The 19,513-nt window shown below is 45.5% G+C and overlaps 1 protein-coding gene across 6 annotated transcripts in view; it reads left to right on the forward strand.

The window, feature by feature from the left end:
- The first annotated feature begins 10,364 nt into the window (after positions 1-10,364).
- The window catches only part of TBCE (tubulin folding cofactor E), a 40,429-nt gene continuing 31,280 nt past the window's right edge, over positions 10,365-19,513 (forward strand). For all 6 annotated transcript variants that reach the window (XR_014786794.1, XR_014786795.1, XM_084828175.1 and 3 more), the window contains exons 1-2: positions 10,365-10,485; positions 16,099-16,236. Coding sequence is in view for 4 of the 6 variants with exons in the window: in XM_084828175.1 (XP_084684301.1) it covers positions 16,137-16,236 (100 nt within the window). In the remaining 2 variants the exon portion in view is untranslated. The remainder of the gene's footprint in view (positions 10,486-16,098; positions 16,237-19,513) is intronic.

The following is a 19,513-nucleotide window of genomic DNA, read 5'->3' on the forward strand; positions in this document are numbered from 1 at the left end:
CTTCATTCCCAGTCAGGCCATGATGGCTTGTGCTGATGGGAGTTGTAGTCCAACACATCTGGAGAAGGCTGTTGTTGTTGTTCAGTCGTTCAGTCGTGTCCGACTCTTCGTGACCCCATGGACCATAGCACGCCAGGCCTTCCTGTCCTGCGCTCTCTCCCGGAGCGTGCTCAAGTTCATATTCATTGCATCCGTGATGCTATCTAGCCATCTCATCCTCTGCCGTCCCTTCTCCTTTTGCCTTCAGTCTTTCCCAGCATCAGCGTCTTTTCCAGGGAGTTTTCTCTTCGCATTAGGTGGCCCAAATATTTGAGCTTCAGCTTCATTATCTGTCCTTCCAATGAGCACTCAGGGTTGATTTCCTTTAGGATGGACTGATTTGACCTCCTTGCAGTCCAGGAGACTCGTAAGAGTCTTTTCCAGCACCACAGTTCGAAAGCATCAATTCTTCGGCGCTCAGCCTTCCTTATAGTCCAGCTCTCACAGCCATACATTACTACTGGGAAAACCATAGCTTTGATTAGACGGACCTTTGTCGGCAAGGTGATGTCTCTGCTTCTTACTATGCTGTCTAGGTTGGCCATAGCTTTCCTCCCAAGGAGCAAGCGTCTTTTAATTTCATGGCTACAGTCACCGTCTGCGGTGATCTTGGAGCCCAAGAAAGTAAAATCTGTCACTGCTTCCATTTCTTCCCCTTCTATATGCCAGGAAGTGATAGGGCCAGATGCCATGATCTTAGTTTTTTTAATGTTGAGTTTCAAACCAGCTTTTGCACTCTCCTCTTTCACCCTCAACAAGAGGCTCTTGAGATCCTCTTCGCTTTCTGCCATTAGGGTGGTATCGTCTGCATATCGGAGGTTGTTGATAATTCTCCCGGCAATCTTAATTCCGATCTCTGATTCATCCAACCCGGCATTTCTCATGATGTACTCTGCATATAAGTTAAATAAGCAGGGTGACAATATGCAGCCTTGTCGTACTCCTTTCCCAATTTTGAACCAATCGGTTGTTCCATCTCTGGTTCTTACTGTTGCTTCTTGACCCTCGTACAGGTTTCTCAGGAGACAGGTAAGGTGGTCTGGTACTCCCATCACTTTAAGAATTTGCCACAGTTTGTTGTGATCCACACAATCAAAGGCTTTAGCGTAGTCAATGAAGCAGAAGTAGACGTTTTTCTGGAATTCTCTTGCTTTCTCCATGATGCAGCGAATGTTGGCGATTTGATCTCTAGTTCCTCTGCCTCTTCTAAACCCAGCTTGTACTTCCGGTAGTTCTCGGTTCACATACTGCTGAAGCCTAGCTTGTAGGATTTTGAGCATCACCTTGCTGGCATGTGAAATGAGCGCAATTGTGCGGTAGTTTGAACACTCTTTGGCGTTGCCCTTCTTTGGAATTGGAATGTAAACTGACCTTTTCCAGTCTTGTGGCCACTGTTGAGTGTTCCAGATTTGTTGGCATATTGAATGCAGCACTTTAACAGCATCATCTTTTAGGATTTTAAATAGCTCGGCTGGAATACTGTCATCTCCGCTAGTTTTGTTGTTACTAATGCTTCCTAAGGCCCACTTGACTTCACTCTCTAGGATGTCCGGCTCAAGTTCAGTGACCGCACTATCATGGCTATCAGGGACATTCAAATCTTTCCTGTATAGTTCTTCTGTGTATTCTTGCCACCTCTTCTTAATCTCATCTGCTTCTGTTAGGTCCCTGCCTTCTTTGTCCTTTATCATGCCCGTCTTTGCACAAAACATTGCCTTGAGATCTCCAATTTTCTTGAAGAGATCTCTAGTCTTTCCCATTCTGTTGTTTTCCTCGATTTCTTTGCATTGTTCATTTAAGAAGGCCTTCTTGTCTCTCCTTGCTATTCTCTGGAACTCTGCATTCAGTTGGGTATATCTTTCCCTTTCTCCCTTGCTTTTCGCTTCCCTTCTTTCGTCAGCTACTTGTAAAGCCTCATCAGACAGCCACTTGGCTTTCTTGCATTTCTTTTTCTTTGGGACAGATTTCGTTGCTGCCTCCTGAACAATGTTACGGACCTCCGTCCATAGTTCCTCAGGCACTCTGTCTATCAGGTCTAATCCCTGAAATCTATTCCTCACGTCCACTGTATATTCATAAGGGATATGATTTAGGTCATATCTGAATGGTTTAGTGGTTTTCCCGATGTTCTTCAATTTAAGCCGAAATTTTGCAAGAAGCAGCTCATGATCTGAGCCACCGTCAGCTCCAGGTCTTGTTTTTACTGACTGTATGGAGCTTCTCCATCTTTGGCTGCAAAGGACATAATCAATCTGATTTCGATATTGACCATCTGGTGACGTCCATGTGTAGAGTCGCCTCTTGTGCTGTTGGAAAAGAGTGTTTGCTATGATCAGCATGTTCTCTTGGCAAAACTCTATTAGCTTTTGTCCTGCTTCATTTTGTGCACCAAGGCCATGCCTGCCTGTTATCCCGGTGATTTCTTGACTTCCTACTTTAGCATTCCAATCCCCTATGATGAAGAGGACATCTTTTTTTGGTGTTAGTTCTAGAAGGTGTTGTAGGTCTTCATAGAACCGATCAACCTCAGCTTCTTCGGCCTCAGTGGTTGGGGCATAGACTTGAATTACTGTGATGTTGAATGGTTTGCCTTGGATTCGTACTGAGATCATTCTATCATTTTTAAGATTGTACCCCAGTACTGCTTTTCCCACCCTTTTGTTGACTATGAGTGCTACTCCATTTCTTCTAAGGGATTCTTGCCCACAATAGTAGATATGATGGTCACCTGAAAGAAGGCTGGTATATGCTAATAATGTCTATCGGTAGTATGTAAGCCAAATTTTAATATCATTAGTTGAAGTAAAAATTCAGAACTTCAGGAAATTTCAGATTTAGATGTCCAAAGAATGGAGCTCTATAGGTTTGGAACACTTGTGTCTGTCATTTGCAGTGACCTTCTAAGGCCTTATATGTCATCCAACATTTCCTGATAATTGTATTTTATTTCGGACTAGGGTATAAGGCAGGGATGTCAGAGAATTCCGCCACTGATCTCGGGGAGGCCGAATGCCAGCGCATTCGGCCCCCCGAAATCGGTGGCGGAATGGTCTGCAACCCCCCCCCCCCGGGGCAGGACTTACCTTGGGCGGATCTTCCTGGCGGCGGCGGCTGGTCTTCCGACTGGCTGCCACCGCCATTTCTAGTTTAAAAAAAACATGATAGGCTACGTAAATCTTTACATAGCCTATCATGGATAGATTTCTAAAAAACATCTTGATAGGCTACGTAAATGTTTACGTAGCGTATCACGGCTGATTTAAAACAAGAAAAAAAAAACATGCGTACACAAATGGCGGCGCCCATGGGCGCCGCCATTTGCGTTCCTTATTTTGGCACGTCTTAGTCTACGTAAACATTTACGTAGACTAAGACGTGCCAAAATAAGGAATGCAAATGGTGGCGCCCATGGGCGCCGCGATTTGCGTACACGTGTTTTTTCTTTTAAATCAGCCGTGATAGGCTGTGTAAACATTTACGTAGCCTATCACGGCTGACTGCAGGGACGCAAATGGCGGCAGCTACGGCCGCCGCCATTTGCGTCCCTGCTAGCCAGCGGCTGGATGTCCAGCCGCTGGCGGAGCTGGCCAGCAGCTCTGCAGAATCCCTGCGGAGGAGAGCCAGCTGGCCAGAATTTCGGGGGGAGGGACAGAGCGCCTCCCCCCCAGCCAGAATTTCAGGGGGAGGGATGGAGCGCCTCCCCCCACCACGAATGTCACCCTTCAAAAAGGTAAGTGACTTCTGTACATCCCTAGTATAAGGTGCCTTGTTAACTTCAAGAAGTTTGCTGGAGGTCTCATGCAATGGCCTGAATAGCTTCATGCATATACCAGTGCTAAATGGTTCCAGGGCATAGTCTGAAGGCACGTGAAGCAGCCACGTGCTGAATCTAAGCAGGTTTGGGTCTGGTCAGTGCTTGGAGAGGAGACCACCTGGGAACCACATGTAGCCACCTTGAGTTCCACAAAGGAAGAAAGGTGGGATATATATAAATAAATAAAAATAAATACATTGCATAAGATAGGATTAGGCAAGGAGATAACTTGTTTATAAACAATCTGGAGTTTCAGATGAGCGGTAAGGTGGCCAGCTTTGCTGAAGATGCCAAATTATCTGGGGTAGTTAAAACAAAACGGGATTCTGAAGAGCTCCCCTCTAAATTGGGGAATGGGCATTAAAATGGCAAATGTAGTTCAACATAAGCAAATGTAAAGTGATGTACACTGTGGCAAATATCCCAATTTCACATATATGGTGAAGGGAGCTGAGCTGGCAATTTTTCCTAAGGGCAGAGTACATTTTCTGTTCGTTCAATATGGTTTAAAAAGATTCCTCCTCTTTTCCTTTATCCTTCTGTCTCTCTGTCCACCCACCTGTCAGTCTGAAATCACATTAATATTTTTCCTTCCAAAAAGCACAGGATGGGGGGGGGGGGATATGGATGGAATTAGCAGAAGCTGGAGTTGCTGTGATCACAAACTGTAGCAGCAGGCCCAAGAAAGTGAGACAGCAGTGACTTCTCAAACCTTCTAAAATGCAAATATGGTTCTGTTCACATGTATTTGTGCTATGGATTTATTGGATATTACCTTGACATTGTGGCCAAGTACTCCATTTTGTTCCAGAAAGCACAGCCTGAATAACTACCAGGAACATAAGAGTCTGGAATGCTGTGGAGTTGTAGAAGACAGTGTGTATGCAACTTTTCCTTGATTTTAATTAAAGAGTGCTTCCTTGTGGCCAGAGAACACATGCAAATGCCTACCTAACTGCCATGTCACCACCAAGCCAGCTAACCTACAACAGTATCTTTGAACTTGGCTGATCAAATGCCTTAGTAGGAAAAGCCACTGGCCAGTGCTGAAGCCTACCTACCAGTTCAGCGAGGTCTGAATATTGGACTATGCTACCATGAATAGCTAGCTAAATGTAAAAGTAATCAATAGGCAAGAGATCTCCCTGAACCTTTTATTCAGTAGTTGGAACCCAACCTTTTTTCTGACCCATCCTGGTTCCAGCCTCTGAGCAAATGAACCCTTTGTAATCCTGGTGTGAAACCCTAAATAACTAGGTAGGAGTTCAAACAATCAGTTCATTATTTCTCCTTGGGCATCCTTCAAACTGGTGTGTCTTAGCTCTGAGAATAAATCCGAGGGTTTAATTACCACTCTTCATGACTTCTTACTAGATACCATTAAAAAACAAAGGCAGCCATGTTGGCCATAAGAAAAAATCCATACAGTGTAATAACTTTATTAGGCCAATTCAAAGATCACAGTAATGTGCAAGCTTTTGAAATCTCCTGACATCTTCATCAGGTAAGAGATACAAAAAGCAGGTTTGGGAGGGGGGAAGGAATGCAGGAGGGAAAGGCTGACTGCTGCTATCAGGATGTCTGCATGGTCAGAGTCTTAAGGTGATATGGAGGAAGTGTTACAGGTGATGTGATGGTTTCAGTGCCCCCTAAGACCACTGAGGAAAAGAATCATAGAGAATTGTAGGGGGGGTGTCTATATATGTGTGTGTGTGTGTGTGTGTGTGTGTGTGTATAGATAGATACACACACACACAGTATATTGAAAAAAATCAGTCTACTCAAAACTGCCTTCATCCTGGGCAAATCAGACTGGTTCCTTGGTGGAAGCAGAGACTGACTAGGCAGTCCTGGAGATAAATTTAGAAGTTATGCTGGTTAAACTGAGTCACTAGAAGTCTAATTGGGTAGTCTTACCTAGGAATTGGAAGGGATGAACCCCCAGAGAATAAAGTCCCAGCTTAAGTGGTATAAAATCCTGTTCCTCTGCTGTAGGTTTCTGCTGTTAAACGGCAGAATTCTGTATTCTACAAGTCATCCAAAACAAAGGCAGTTGAAATCCACATATGGATACCTTCAATGGAGGAAAAGGACTTTACTCTGAGCCTTTATTCTGGGACTAAACTGGGACTTTATTCTCTGAGGATTTTGGAACATTTAAAAAATAAGTTGGGTCTGGCTCAAGATGGTGCCTCCCACACCACTCTTGGCAGTTGAGAGGATCTGAAGGGCTCTATATGGTGAATGAGCCTCCTCTCTTCAGCGAATACAGTCTTTCAAAGGGAGTCTGGAAAAAACAGGAACATTTTTGCTTTCAGGAAAGATGGCTCCCTTTTTGCTTGGTGCAATGGGAGAACAAGTAAACATTGTGAATGTCACCAGCCACAGCATGCTGCATTCTCTTGATCTGCCAGACAGTTTGCCTTGAATTCCCTCCAGAGAGCAATGTCCTGGTAGAATGGTAGCCCTATGCAACTGCAAAAGATGGTGCAGCAGGGATGCCCAGCCTTCAAGTTTTTGATGTGAAAACTGGGAAGTGTTTAAAGTCATTCATCCAGAAAAAGATGCAGAACTGGTGTCCTTGCTGGTAGGATGACGAAAGCTTATGTACCAGGAGCGTTAACCATGAACTACACTTTGAAAACAACTTCAGTACAACTGCAAACTTCACTTGCAAAAACTCATCGTTTTGTGTTGTGTTTAAAATAATAATCCTGTCAGTGCAAAAGCAGTCCATTACCCCTATACTGCTCTGGCTGTAAAAGAGCATTTAATAACACCAGTGTAATTCACTTGGAACATTTCAGGCTGGGCTGATGCTGAGAGAGTATAAATTATTCCCTCACAAAAACCTAATTATTCTTGCCTTCACCGAAACCTAATACACATTACCGTATACTAGGAGTCAGCAACTTGTGGCCCTCCAGATTTTTTGGCCTACAGTTCTCATCAGCCCTAGCCACCATAGCTGATGGTGAAGGCTGATGGGATTTATAGGCCAAAACATCTGGACGGCTACAAGTCACCCATCCTTGTCATATACCTTATTGTAAGTAAGCCAAACTACATGCAATTGAAATAATTGGAGATTCTTCTCCTACCTACCCATGTTGCCATTCCCACCTCCCTTCTGTTGTTTCTTGTGTGTCTTTTAGATTGTAAGCTCATACTCGTTCTTTGTAAAGTGCCATATACATAGATGACACTAACAGCTGCTCTCTAAATAAACAAAATACTATATTGCAGGATGGGAGTTGAAATGAAGCTGAGAGTAGCTTAAAACAGTTCTGCATGGATATCCAGTCCTATTATCCCCACACTGCTGGTTAGGAGGTCAGAAACTAGGAGTAGCATACAGCAACCATGCAATGTAGGCCACTGTTAAATCCCTATTGCAGATAGGGACTATGACTGATTTGGCCCCAAGGTTTCATGACTAGGAAATGACAAGTCCAGAGATCATACTTAGTTTTCTGCTCATTCACAATTTGACTGATAAATGCTGTTAAATGTGAGCTTGGGACAGCAGTTCTTGTTCAGTGTTGGAGGGGGGATGCTGGAAGTAACCAGTCTATCTCAAGAGCCAATGTATGGATTCAGCCAATTGCTGGGATGTGTTTGAGCTCTATGTGGTACCGACCTTGCTTGCTTTCAAATTTGTTTTTGCAGTAACTATAGGGGTTTTAAGCCTCTCATTTTTTATAGTCAACACAGTGAAGCAATTTTTTTAAAGGCTCTTTAGAGAAAAGATGGGATACAAATGTAACAAATAAGGATAGAGTGATGGTGTAGAATACTAATTCATAACAACTAATTCATGGTATTCTGAAAAATGTAACACGGTGTAGCCTTTTTGTATAACAGAATTAAACAAATATAATTGATCCATCCAGTCAACTTTATTTTTAATGTACTTAAAATAAACAGGTCTATTTCCTGTTTTTGATGAAGTGGTGGCATTGGTAATAACTATTATACGGAACTTTGTATTGGCCAGTTTACCGGTTGCCTTTTATTGTAGACTGCTGTGTTATAGACGCTTTGTGAGAGCAGTTATACGAATGGTTTAGAACTAAACTTTTACTACAGAAAAAATGAAAAAGAATAGGAAGTGAGTGGGAATTGAATTACTATCATTGATTCACTTGATCCAGCGCATGGCTTGCGTTATGATCTGCTTTGCATGGATTTTGAGTGCGTTCACATTCCCTAATTGTCTTTGTTCCTGTGCTCATTGGTTTGCTTTACGTACTTGTTCATGTCTTGCACTTACAACTCAGATGAAGTCTAGAGTATATTACAGTCCTATGGCACACTCACCAGAAAGCAAGTCTCAATGAGTTGCATCCAGACTTCATCATGCTTAGAGTAGACTCACTTAAGCACAAATTGATTTCAATGGGTCTACTTTAAGTATGACTAAATTGGGATCCGACCCATTGCAACCAGCGCCACTTTTGACTAAACAATATGGACTGGTGGGGCGGGGAGAGCAAAAAATGCATAAACCCATAGGATATGTTGATTATGGCAAATATTTATCTCTGGCCCTGCCTTAGTTCCTGAAAGTTTTGGGAGAGGAACCATGCAGCATAGTATGGATTAGATTTGCTCTACCTGCCACTGGGGGCATTAGCCACCCCTTTGTACAGACACAAAGTTGTTTATAGTAGCTAAAAGTGCTACACATTCCTCACCTCTCCACCAGATCACTTTCTAGTAGGGCCTGTTTGGGGTGTCATGGGGGTGGGGAGAAAACTCAATACAACCCAGGTTATCCCCAAAGTGAATCTAGTTAACTGTGCGTCCTCTCCGCCCCCGTTTTATGAGCGCATTGTAGTCCTTATAGCTCTCCAGGTTTCGAAGGAGGTCCCAAATAACACCAGAAACCAGCGAGAGCGTGCTATTCTACTATAACCATTTTCTATATCTACAGATGTAGCCCCTACGCCTGACAGAATGGCTTTCCTCCTTCTGCATATGTGTCCCATCAGCCCTTGCGGCGCTCTAGCTCTCGTTTCCAGAGCTATCGTGAGCACAACTGCTGCAGCGTTTCCGGTGGGGGAGGAACGCAGAACGTTGTGAGAAAGGGGGCGGGATTCTGGAAGGCCTGCCCACTGTGGAGAGGGGACGGAGAACAATAAGGGATGATGTCATTGTTTCCCAGTTCTGAAAAAATAAATGCTTCGCGGCAATTGAACGCAACCGTTTTAACAGGAGATCCTAGCGCTGAACACGGGCCAACCTTTCCACACCAAAAGAATGTGGAAGGTTTCCAGTTCGTCAGAACTCTTCATCAGGCTAGATCACAGGTGAGCAACTTGTGGCCCACCTGATTTTTTAGCCTACAACTCCCATCATCCTTCACTATTGACCATGATGGCTAGGGCCGATGGGAGTTGTAGGCCAAAATATCTGGAGAGCCACGAGTTGTCCAGCGCTGGTCTAGATGGCACAAAAAGAAGAGGATTGTTAACCGTTGAACCTTATACATGACTATTCAGAAGTAAGTACAACTGAGGTTCAGTGGGGCTAACTCCCAGGTCAGAGTTGCAGCCATCCCCAATCTAGGACCCTCCAGATGTTTTGGCTTACAACTCCCAGTATTCCTGACTGTTGACCATGCTGGCTAGGGCTGATGAGAGTTGAAGTCAGAGAAGGATTACAGCCCCAAAACACAATCCTATGTATATCTACTTAGAAAGTTCCATAATATTCAACATGACTTACTTTTAGGTAACTTTAAATCTCAGCCCATGAATACTTATAGCTATGGAGCGGGTAAGGTGGAGCACCTGAGCTCAGAGTAAACAGCGCAGTCCTCTACATGCTTACTTAGAAAAAAGTCCCATTGTGTTCGATAAGACTTACGCTCAGGTAGGTTGGCACAGAATTTCAGCTCGTTCTCTCTTCTCCCCCATCTCCTTTTTGCTTCTTTCAGGCTGCTGTAAAACACAAAGAACTCAAAAGATAAAGAAACGAGCTGAAATGCTAAGTGCACTTACTTACTGGGGAGCCGGCAAGTTGCTGTTCTCCTGCTGCAATGGGTGGGAGGGGGAGGGTGTTCAGGGAATGGACTAGCATACTGGGCAGAAAAACACCTCTGTCATCATCTATAGCTGAGCCAGCAAAAAGCTGCCAAAGACCACTATTTCACATTATCCACATACTCAAAGTCTACATTCTAGCCTTAAAATGCACATCTTCTATATGCCTCTATCAGAAACACTGATGTAATTCTCACACCACTTCTATGGAAACAGGGACTCGGCGCCGCGGGGGCTTCTGGGTAGCAATGTTTGTCATCCGCCCTTTGGTCGCAGTTTGCGAAGGGATTCTTTTTCATCCGTACTACAGTTCCCAAGATGCATCCCGAGGCAGAGAGCCGACTGAGAAAATGGAGGGGGAGAGGGCCGAAGAGAGCTTATTAAAACGGCTGTAGGAGGAGCTCGCGCCTGCGCCAAGAGGCCCTGGTGGCGCATTTTCCCCCCATCAGGCGAAGGTGGCGATTGAGGCGGAAGGGGGTGGGGCGTTGTGGCTGCGGCTACTGGGCTGAGGCGAGCCAACGGGCGCCTGAGACCCCTGGAGAGAGCTTGGACTGGGCCGGCGGAGGAGCCGCGGGGGACGCCACAGTAAGTTGGGGCCGCCGCTCTTGAGGGCTATGCTTGAGAAGGAGCCCCTTTCGGTCTCCGCCTTTCTGGAGTCGCCCGTGGATGTCGGAGACGCAGCTGGAGCGCTTGCCTCAGAGCATATGCAGCGCGTCCTCTTCGCGTCTCCTCTCTGGTCCTGGCGGAGTCGAGTGCGGGTGTGTGAGAGAAAAAGGGACGGTTCTTGTGGTTAGGAGTTGCTGCTGTCCTCTAGAGGAGGGTGGGCAGAAAGTAGAACTCTAGATATTTTGGACTTCAACTCCCAGCATTCCTGACCACTAGTCTATGCTGGCAGGGGTTTCTGGGAGTTGAAATCCAAAACATCTCGAGAGCTACCTACTGTGCACCCCAGCTCTAGGGCAGCCTTCCCCAACCTGGTGCCCTTCAGAGGTACTGGGCTGCAACTCCCATCATCCCAGCCAGCAAATGGTCATGCTGTGTGGGAATGATGGAAGTTGCAGTCCAATGCATCTGGAGGGCACCAGGTTGGGGTAGACTACTGTAGGACTTGCTTGTGTGTGTTTGTGCCTGTTTGTTCTCCCTAACTATGCATTTAAAAGGGACTGGGTAAAACGAGGATCCATAAAATCAAAAGGGGATCCTCGCATATGATTTTTAAAGGGGATACCTACAAAACCACCATCCAGTCACAGAGCTCATCTGCCTCCTTGGAGTGAAACAGAAAACGTACAGATCCACCACTTGTGGGTGCAGCCATGATGCAAAAACATGGATCCGAGACAGGGATCCTCTTGATTTCATATGAGTTTTGCAAAGCAAATCCTCCAAACTGCAATCAAATCAGAGAGAACTTCTGCCTCCACAGACTGAACCAGAAAAATCAAGAGATCCACTGCTCGTGGGCACAGCCATAGCACAAAAACATGGATCCGTGGCAAGGATCCCCATGATTTTTACAAGACACCCCCAAACACCATCATATCACAGAGCACATCTATGCCCACAGATTGAGTGACAAAAAACAGATTTGGGGCTTCATAGTACTGTCATGTTATAAACTCATGGATAAGACACCCAATTCAGTATGGACCCTCTAAGTGTTTACATTGGGTCCCCCCTCCCCATCAAAGCACAGAACTCATCTTTGTCCAAGTATGCACACTAAGAATCCCAGATCTGCTGCTTCCTGGCAGATCTTAGATCTGCTCCACCTCAAATGTTGTGAACCATTTATGTGAGGCATGGATCCTGATAGATCATCTGGATTTTATAGTGCATCCAAAATCACAGCTGAATCACAAAGCAAGTCCATGTCAGTGGCATGGATCCTATATTTCTCAGATCCAGGATGGCAAGAAAAAAAATGGATTCAAGATGCAATTCCTTATGGGTCCTCTGGTTTTTAATATAGTGTTCCCACAAATGCACCATTACATCACATCACATCCATGGCCACAGAGGAAAGTGTTAAAATTATTGATCCTGTACTTTATGGAGCAAGCGTGATGTAAAAATATGAATCCATAAGAATGACACTCCCATGCTTCACGGAACCGCCATGGCATAAAAATATGGATTTGGTTCAGTGCATGGGCGTCCGTGTGATCTATGATTTCACCATGGTTTCACGTGGTTCCCATATAATTTATATTTATTTATTACATTTCTATACCACCTAATAGCCAAAGCTCTCTGGGCAGTTTACAAAGATTAAAACATTTAAAAATACAGTATATAGATTTTAAAAGCCAATTCCATAAGACACACACAAACAGAACAATATACAAGAACATATATCTAAAACAACTTCAACAAGCAGTCTCAAAGCAGACAACCATAACCATATGCCATTCCAGGATCAATTAAAACTCATCACATGCTGCCAAATGCATGGGAGAAGAGAAAGGCCTTAACCTGGTGCTGAAAAGATAACAGTGTTGGCAACCAGGCGGGCCTCATTAGAGAGATCATTCCATAATTTGGGGGCCACCACCGAGAAGGCCCTCTCCTTTGTTGCCGTCTTCCAAGCTTACTGATGACAACGCACTCCAAAACTCTGGATGACTGCACTCAATGGTTTCATGTAGATGTTGAACAATGTGGGGGACAAAACCAACCCCTGTGGAACCCCATACTGGAGAATCCACAGGGCCAAGCAGTGTTCCCCAAGCACCACCTTCTGGAGCCAACCCTCCAAGTAGGAGTGAAACCACTGCAATGCAGTGGAATGCCTCCCACTCCAAGCTCAGACAATTGTTCCAGAAGGATACCATGGTCAATAGTATCGAAAGCCACCAAGAGGTCAAGGAGAATCAACAAGGTCACACTCCCCTGTCTCTCTTCTGAGATAGGTCATCATACAGGGCGACCGAGGCTGTTGCCATGCCAAAACCCGGCCTGAGCCCCGACTGAAATGGATCTAGATAATCGGTCTCATCCAAGAGTGTCTGGAGTTGGTTGGCAACCACCCGCTCAAGAACCTTGCCCAGGAAAGGAACATTTGCCACTGGCTTAAAATTACTAAGATTTTCCAGGTCCAGGGAGGGGTTTTTCAGGAGTGGCCTCACTACTGCCTCTTTGAGGCATCCCGGGACCACTCCCTCTCGCAAGGAGGCATTAATCGCCTCCCTGACCTAGCCGGCTGTTTCTCCCCGGCCAGACTTTATAAGCCAAGAGGGGCAAGGATCCAGCACAGAAGTGGTTGCACGAACCTGTCCAGGCACCTTGTCAACGGCCTCAAGCTGCACCAGCTGAAACTCATCCAGAAGAACAGGACAAGGCTGCGCTCTGGCTACCTCACCAGATTCACCTGCTATAACGCTGGAGTCTAAGTCCTGGCGGATGCAAGAGATCTCATCCTGGAAGCGCCTAGCAAATGCATTACAGTGGGCCTCAGAGGGGTCTGCAGTGCCCTTGGGGCCAGCATGTAATAGCCCCTGGACGACTCTGAACGCTGGGCGGCAGACAGAAGATTCAACAGAAGCAGCAAGATTATGATTTTTTGCCACCCTCACTGCCCCTGAATATACTTTACTGTAGGCACATACCAGCATTCGATTGCACCCCCTAGGAGTTCTTCTCATCTGTACTCAAGCCATCTCCTATTTTGTTTCATCGCTCTCAGCTCTGGGGTATACCATGGAGCAGTACGAGCTCTACTCAGGAGAGGGCGCTCAAGAGCAATCATGTCAACCGCCCCAGTCATTTCTGCATTCCACAGATCAACCAGGGTTTTAACAGGAGAGCCCGCCATATCAGCCAGGAACCTTCCCAGAGTCCTCTGGAAACCATCCGGTTCCATTAGCCTCCGGGGCAGACCATTTTAATAGGTCCCCCACCCTTGCAGAGGGGAAAAGCTGCTGTAAGTCTAAACCTCAGCAGGTAATGATCTGACCATCACAAGGGGACTGATGCAAAGTTCCCTACCTTCAGACCACCATCTCCATGTCCAGTTGAGAAAACCGTCTAGAGTATGCCCCGCTACATGCGTCGGGCCAATGATATGTTGGGACAGTCCCATGGTTGTCATGGAGGCCATGAAATCCTGAGCCGCCCCAAACAAGGTGTCCTCAGTGTGAATGTTAACAGCCCCCAGAACCAACAGTCTGGGGGATGGCAACAGCGCACCTGAGACCACCTCTGTCAGCTCAAATAGGGAGCCTGTTGAGCAGCGGGGTGGGCGGTACACCAACAGAGTCCCCAATCTGTCCTGCTGGCCCAACACAAGGTGCAAATGCTCCAGACCAGAGGTCACATGGACAGGGAGCCTGCAGAGGGAGATGGAACTCCTGTAGACCACAGCAAACCCCCCTCCCCAGCCTTCACATCTTCCCTGATGCTGAACCAAGTACCCTGGTGGGCAGAGCTGGGAGAGACCAACTCCTCCCTGATTGCCCACCCAGGTCTCAGTTATTCATGCCAGATCGGCCACCTCATTCACTATTAAATCATGGATGATGGAGGTCTTATTCTGAATTGATCTGGCATTTAACAGCAGCATCTGGAGACCTGGGGGAAGGCTGATAGGGCAACCACCATGCCTGAGGCTGGAGGGAGGACTGGAACATGGCACAGCTGTTAACTGTCTGGGCCATGTTCCCCTAACCTGGCTAGCCGTCCTCCCAATACCATATTTCCCTTGACCCGTAACCACACTAATTGGGGCCCCCTCAAGTAGCCCGACTTGGCCATATGCCCTCTCTCGCAGGCACATAACAGGATCCTAAGCAACAACCAACCCCCACACATAAATGCTGCAAAACCAGTCAACCTCAGTGTAGAGGGGTGATCCTTGCCCTTGCGTCTCCCCCTGAAACGTCTCCCCACAAAGCAGCAACCCCACCTTTGGCAGAGGTGCTGCCAGAGCACTGCCGCCCTGCGTCAGAGCTGGGCTGATAAGAGTGTTCCCAGGGAACTCAGGACCAGCCAGTTCGAATCAGCTGTAATTAGCCCGGAGGAGTTTTTTCCTTCCCTCTTCAACTCCAGATCCAGCCAGGGGGGTGGCTTCTCCTCTCCAGCAGCAAACACAGTCCCAGGCAGGGCCAATGAGATGGTAAGTTGGTCCACCTGCCTCTGTTCAGTGGCCCAGCTGCCATCCCCTCTGGGTCCAGGCTTTGAATAAAATTCCGATCCATGTTTTTGTGCCGTGCCTGTGCCCACGAGTGGTGGATCTGCAATTTTTCTGTGGAGGCAAATGTACTCTGTGAGACACTAGTGTTCTGGGATATCTTTTTTGTAAAAATCATGAGGACCCCTGAGGATCTCTGCCTCGGATCCATGTTATTACGCCGTGGCTGCACCCATGAGTGGCTGATCCATGAATGTTCTGATTCAGTCCCTGGAGGCGAATGTGCTCTGTGATATGACAGCATTTGGGGGATTTGCTCTGTAAAAATCGTATGAAATCAACAAGATCCCTGCCTCAGATGCCTGTTTTTGCACCGTAGCTGTGCCCACGAGTTGCAGATCCGTGATTTTTCTGGTTCAGTCCACGGAGGCAGATGTGCTCTGTGATAAGATGGTGTTTTGGGGTATATTGTAAAAATCTTGGGGATCCCTGCCTCAGATCCCTGTTTTTGCGTCGTGGCTGCACCCACAAGTGGCGCATCCATGATTTTTCTGGTTCGGTCCACGGAGGCAGATGTACTCTGATATGATGGTGGCTTGGGGGATTTGCTCTGTAAAAATAATATGAATCGTGACAGTCCTTTTTGATTTCATGGATCCTTGTTTTACTTTCTTCCCATTTAAAATCCCTTTATGGATTTTTTTCTGTCATGGGCCATTGACGCACAAAAAATATCCCACTGGGGGACTGCACACAATTATTAATTGCTTGATTGTGATATGTTATGAGGTATTGCTCTGGCTACTTAGGCAGGAGTCAGTGGTGGCTGGTGAGATGAAGGGCAGGACAGCTTTGACAGTAGGCAGAGCCAGTAGCAAAAACGGACAGGCATACTCTCTCTGTCACACACAGACACACACACACACACACACACAGGGGTGGGGTCTGGATCTTGAACTCCTTAGGAAAGGTGGGATAGAAAATCTATCAAATACGCACATACTGTGTTTGTCGATAACTCACACATGTTGATACGGTAATTTACCAAAACTTTTTTTTCCATTCCCTAGATCTTTACAGAAGTGTCTTGAACTACTGTTTTCTCTTGATGACTGACAGTATTCCTCCTGACGCAGTTGGTCGAAGAATCCTCTGTAATGGAAATGTTGGAACTGTGCTTTATGTTGGCAGTGTTCCTCCCACAGCAGGTAGAAAGAATTGTTTTACTTCATTGCATACCATCACTGAATGGCAAGTCAAAGGAAGTAGCAAAGCATGAAATCCTTCTGGCACTGCTTCCTAAGTTGAAATACAGAGAGTTGCCCAACTTTCTTGCTGAAGTTTTGCTTTCTAAGGAGTAATTCTCTCTTTACAGTTTGGACTCAGATTTGGATGTCTGATTACAAAATAGCATTCTCACTTGATTATGGTGTGTAATTTGAAGTGGCAATGAGGAAAGATTGCCTTTGTCACAAACATCTTGAGTTTTTAAAAAGTTCATGCCAAACTTTGCAGGCATGTTGCCGTCAAACTTGATGATAGGATTGTGTATCATTCTGATATCCCTTAGAAAAAGAATTGCAAGTCTTCTGGTTGTTTATGTTCTCAATGGAAACATATCTCCAGCGGGCCAAGGTGCATAATCAGACCAGGCAGACACTGATAGCGATGCTGTGTCTACGGCAGTTAGCTAATTGATTGAAGGGAAGTAATGGTCACTCTTATTAAGTAGGTGTAAGTGAACTTGAGCACACTCCGGGAGAGAGCGCAGGACAGGAAGGCCTGGCGTGCTATGGTCCGTGGGGTCACGAAGAGTCGGACACGACTGAATGACTGAACAACAACAAGTGAACTAGCAGTACAATCCTGAGCATATTTACTTGGAAGGAAGTCCCATTCATTTTAAGGTTTAGGATTGCAGCCTAAGGCAAGTAGTTGCTCCCAATCTTAAGATGGAATGCACTGCAAAGGAAAATGTAAGTCTTTTAGGGAGCAATCCTATGGCCGCCAGAATCCGCTAGCCATAGGATATGGTGTTTTCCAGGAACTGACCTCCCCCGACTTCTGCACTGCCTCAGAGGCAGCACGGAACAGCCCCTTCTCCGTGCTCACAAGAGGAGTGCGGAGCGGCCAGAAAGGGGCGTCTGTGGGGGCGTTCCAGGGCGGGGAGAGCATAGCTGCCTGTATGACACATCCTATATGTCGTTCAGCAGCCTTCTTCCCCGCTCCGTTCTCCCATGGCTAGACAGCCGCAATCGGCTGTCTAGCCGAAAAAGGGCAGGAGGAGCGTGGAGGGAACGATCCCTTCCATGCTTCTCCTGCCCTGCTTTGGATAGGCGGTCGCCATCAAGTTCGGAGGTGGCCGCCTACCTCGATAGGATTGCACCCTTAGTCTGGTTTATTATAAGTGGTCTGAGCTTGACTTCTAGTTTTCAGGAAAACATCTTTGAAAATCCAGCTATTAACTGCTCCTAGTAGGTTGCAGTTATACAAATAACATTTATTAATTACCAATACTTCAGAAATGGAAGAAAGCATTTAACTTTCTACACAATAAGTTTTGATGCCCACATTACTAGACTGATTAGCTGTAGGAGTTCTTGATAGTTGGATTATTTTGATTCCTTGGTCAATACCATTTTTAATTTAGTCTTGGAATTTAGCGGTAGCATTTTGTGTCAGCTTTGAAGTGAAAAGCACAAACTCATCAGAGGGCTTTGTCTGTAGCTGTAAACCCCTGGAGGGCTGCACAAGCTCAATAAAGTTGAAACGGCCTGCTAAAATCTATGTACTAATTTGGGAACAACCAATTTTGGAACAAATAGTGCAGATGGAGCACTGTTCATGGGTGGATTCAGGCCTTGAGCTAAGTCCTTAAAAGTGTACAGGAAAAAAAACACTTTTTGTAAAGGAACTGTTCTTCCACAGCAAAAACAAATTCACCAAAATGCAGATTTGTCAATACTATGACATCTATAGCTTTTCATTTGCTTTGACAGTGTAACATTTTAGAATTTAGATGTGTGTCATGCAACTTCTATCAGTAGAAAATAGCTACAACAGAAACATGCAGGTTAGGTACCTTTGATTACAGAGGAGACTGGGAAGCAGCTTCAGGTCATCAGAAGCCCGATCTTGGGCCAGGGTCTGTTAACCCTATTTAAGGGTGCAGAGCAGGCTTTGGGAGACTTATATAGGGTTTCAAGTGAGTGTAACCCTGAGACCTCCAGATGTGGGGTGGAGAGCGGTCAAAGATCTAGAAACCTGCCTGGCATATTTTCTAGGCAGCTTTCTACATCCGTGTCCTTTTGTTCTATGTGCCCTTCCAAAGTCTCTGGAAAGTGGATTGACAGAATACTGTTTGGAAGGACACATGGAATCCTTTCCATGTGGTGTGTGTGTGTGTGTGTGTGTGACTGATGTAAAAGCATATGTATTTGCATATGAATGCAGTGAAAATGTGTGTGGGGGGGAGGTGAAGAGTGTGGGGGTGTATATGGTAGAAGGGTGTTGAGTAAGTGTGCATTGAAATGTGGGGTGTACCTCCTGATGTGGTGGCAGTGTTTGTGTGTGAGTGTGCGTGCGTGCGTGCATGCGAGAGAGAGAAAGAGAGCGGGCGCAAGATGAAAGTCTTATGGGTACAGAGGGGGCGGAAAGAGGTGAACACAAAAAAGGCAGGTTCGGGTTTTTACAAAGCTTCTGCTGAACTGTAAGGGCTAGAAACTGAATTTTGGTTATAGTATGAAGTTCTGCAAACTCTGAAGCTACTTTTAACTAGAAATTAATACTGAGTCACATGCTGGTTTCAGGTTACGTACCACTCTAGTACTTATTATGCCAAATACCAAGTCTCTTAGGCAACAATATTCAAAGCACATTTACTGATATTATTGAGTCCAGCAATGTAAGTGACCTGTGAATACTCAATTTTATGGAACTAAACATTTAAATGTTCTTTTTTAAATATTTGGTTACATTATCTTTCAAACTAGATTTGAGAACTGTATCTTTTGCTTCAGCCTAATTTGAATAGGTGAATGATGAGTTAAACTATGCCGATTATTTCCTATGCTGCCACACATGAAACTTTCAGTAAATACTTTCTAGTTGTATACATTTTTTTACTTATAGCTAATACAAACTTCCCCAACCTTCTGCCATCCAGATGTGTTGGACTACAGCTTCCACTATCCCCAGCCACATGATCAGTCCAGCACATCTGGAGGGCACCATGTTGAGCAAGGCTGAGTTAATGCATCAGTGTAAAGAAGTAGTCAGTTATTTGTCATACAATGCAAAACTTTGAAATCCTCATAGAATGGAGGATTAAACTTAGAGTTTAAATGAACATTTAATCGCCATGTAAAGGTAAGAGCTCCAGACATTGTAATGTGCATTCACAGTTCCTGTGTAAGCAAGCTTTTTCATTAACTAGTACTGAGAGCAGCTCCATATAATGAAGATGCATGAGCAAAGTTTCTTGTG

This window comes from Heloderma suspectum, chromosome 1 (genome assembly GCF_057233095.1).
Source record: "Heloderma suspectum isolate Gila_16-S chromosome 1, 16-S_ref, whole genome shotgun sequence".
Classification (NCBI taxonomy): Eukaryota; Metazoa; Chordata; class Lepidosauria; order Squamata; family Helodermatidae; genus Heloderma; species Heloderma suspectum.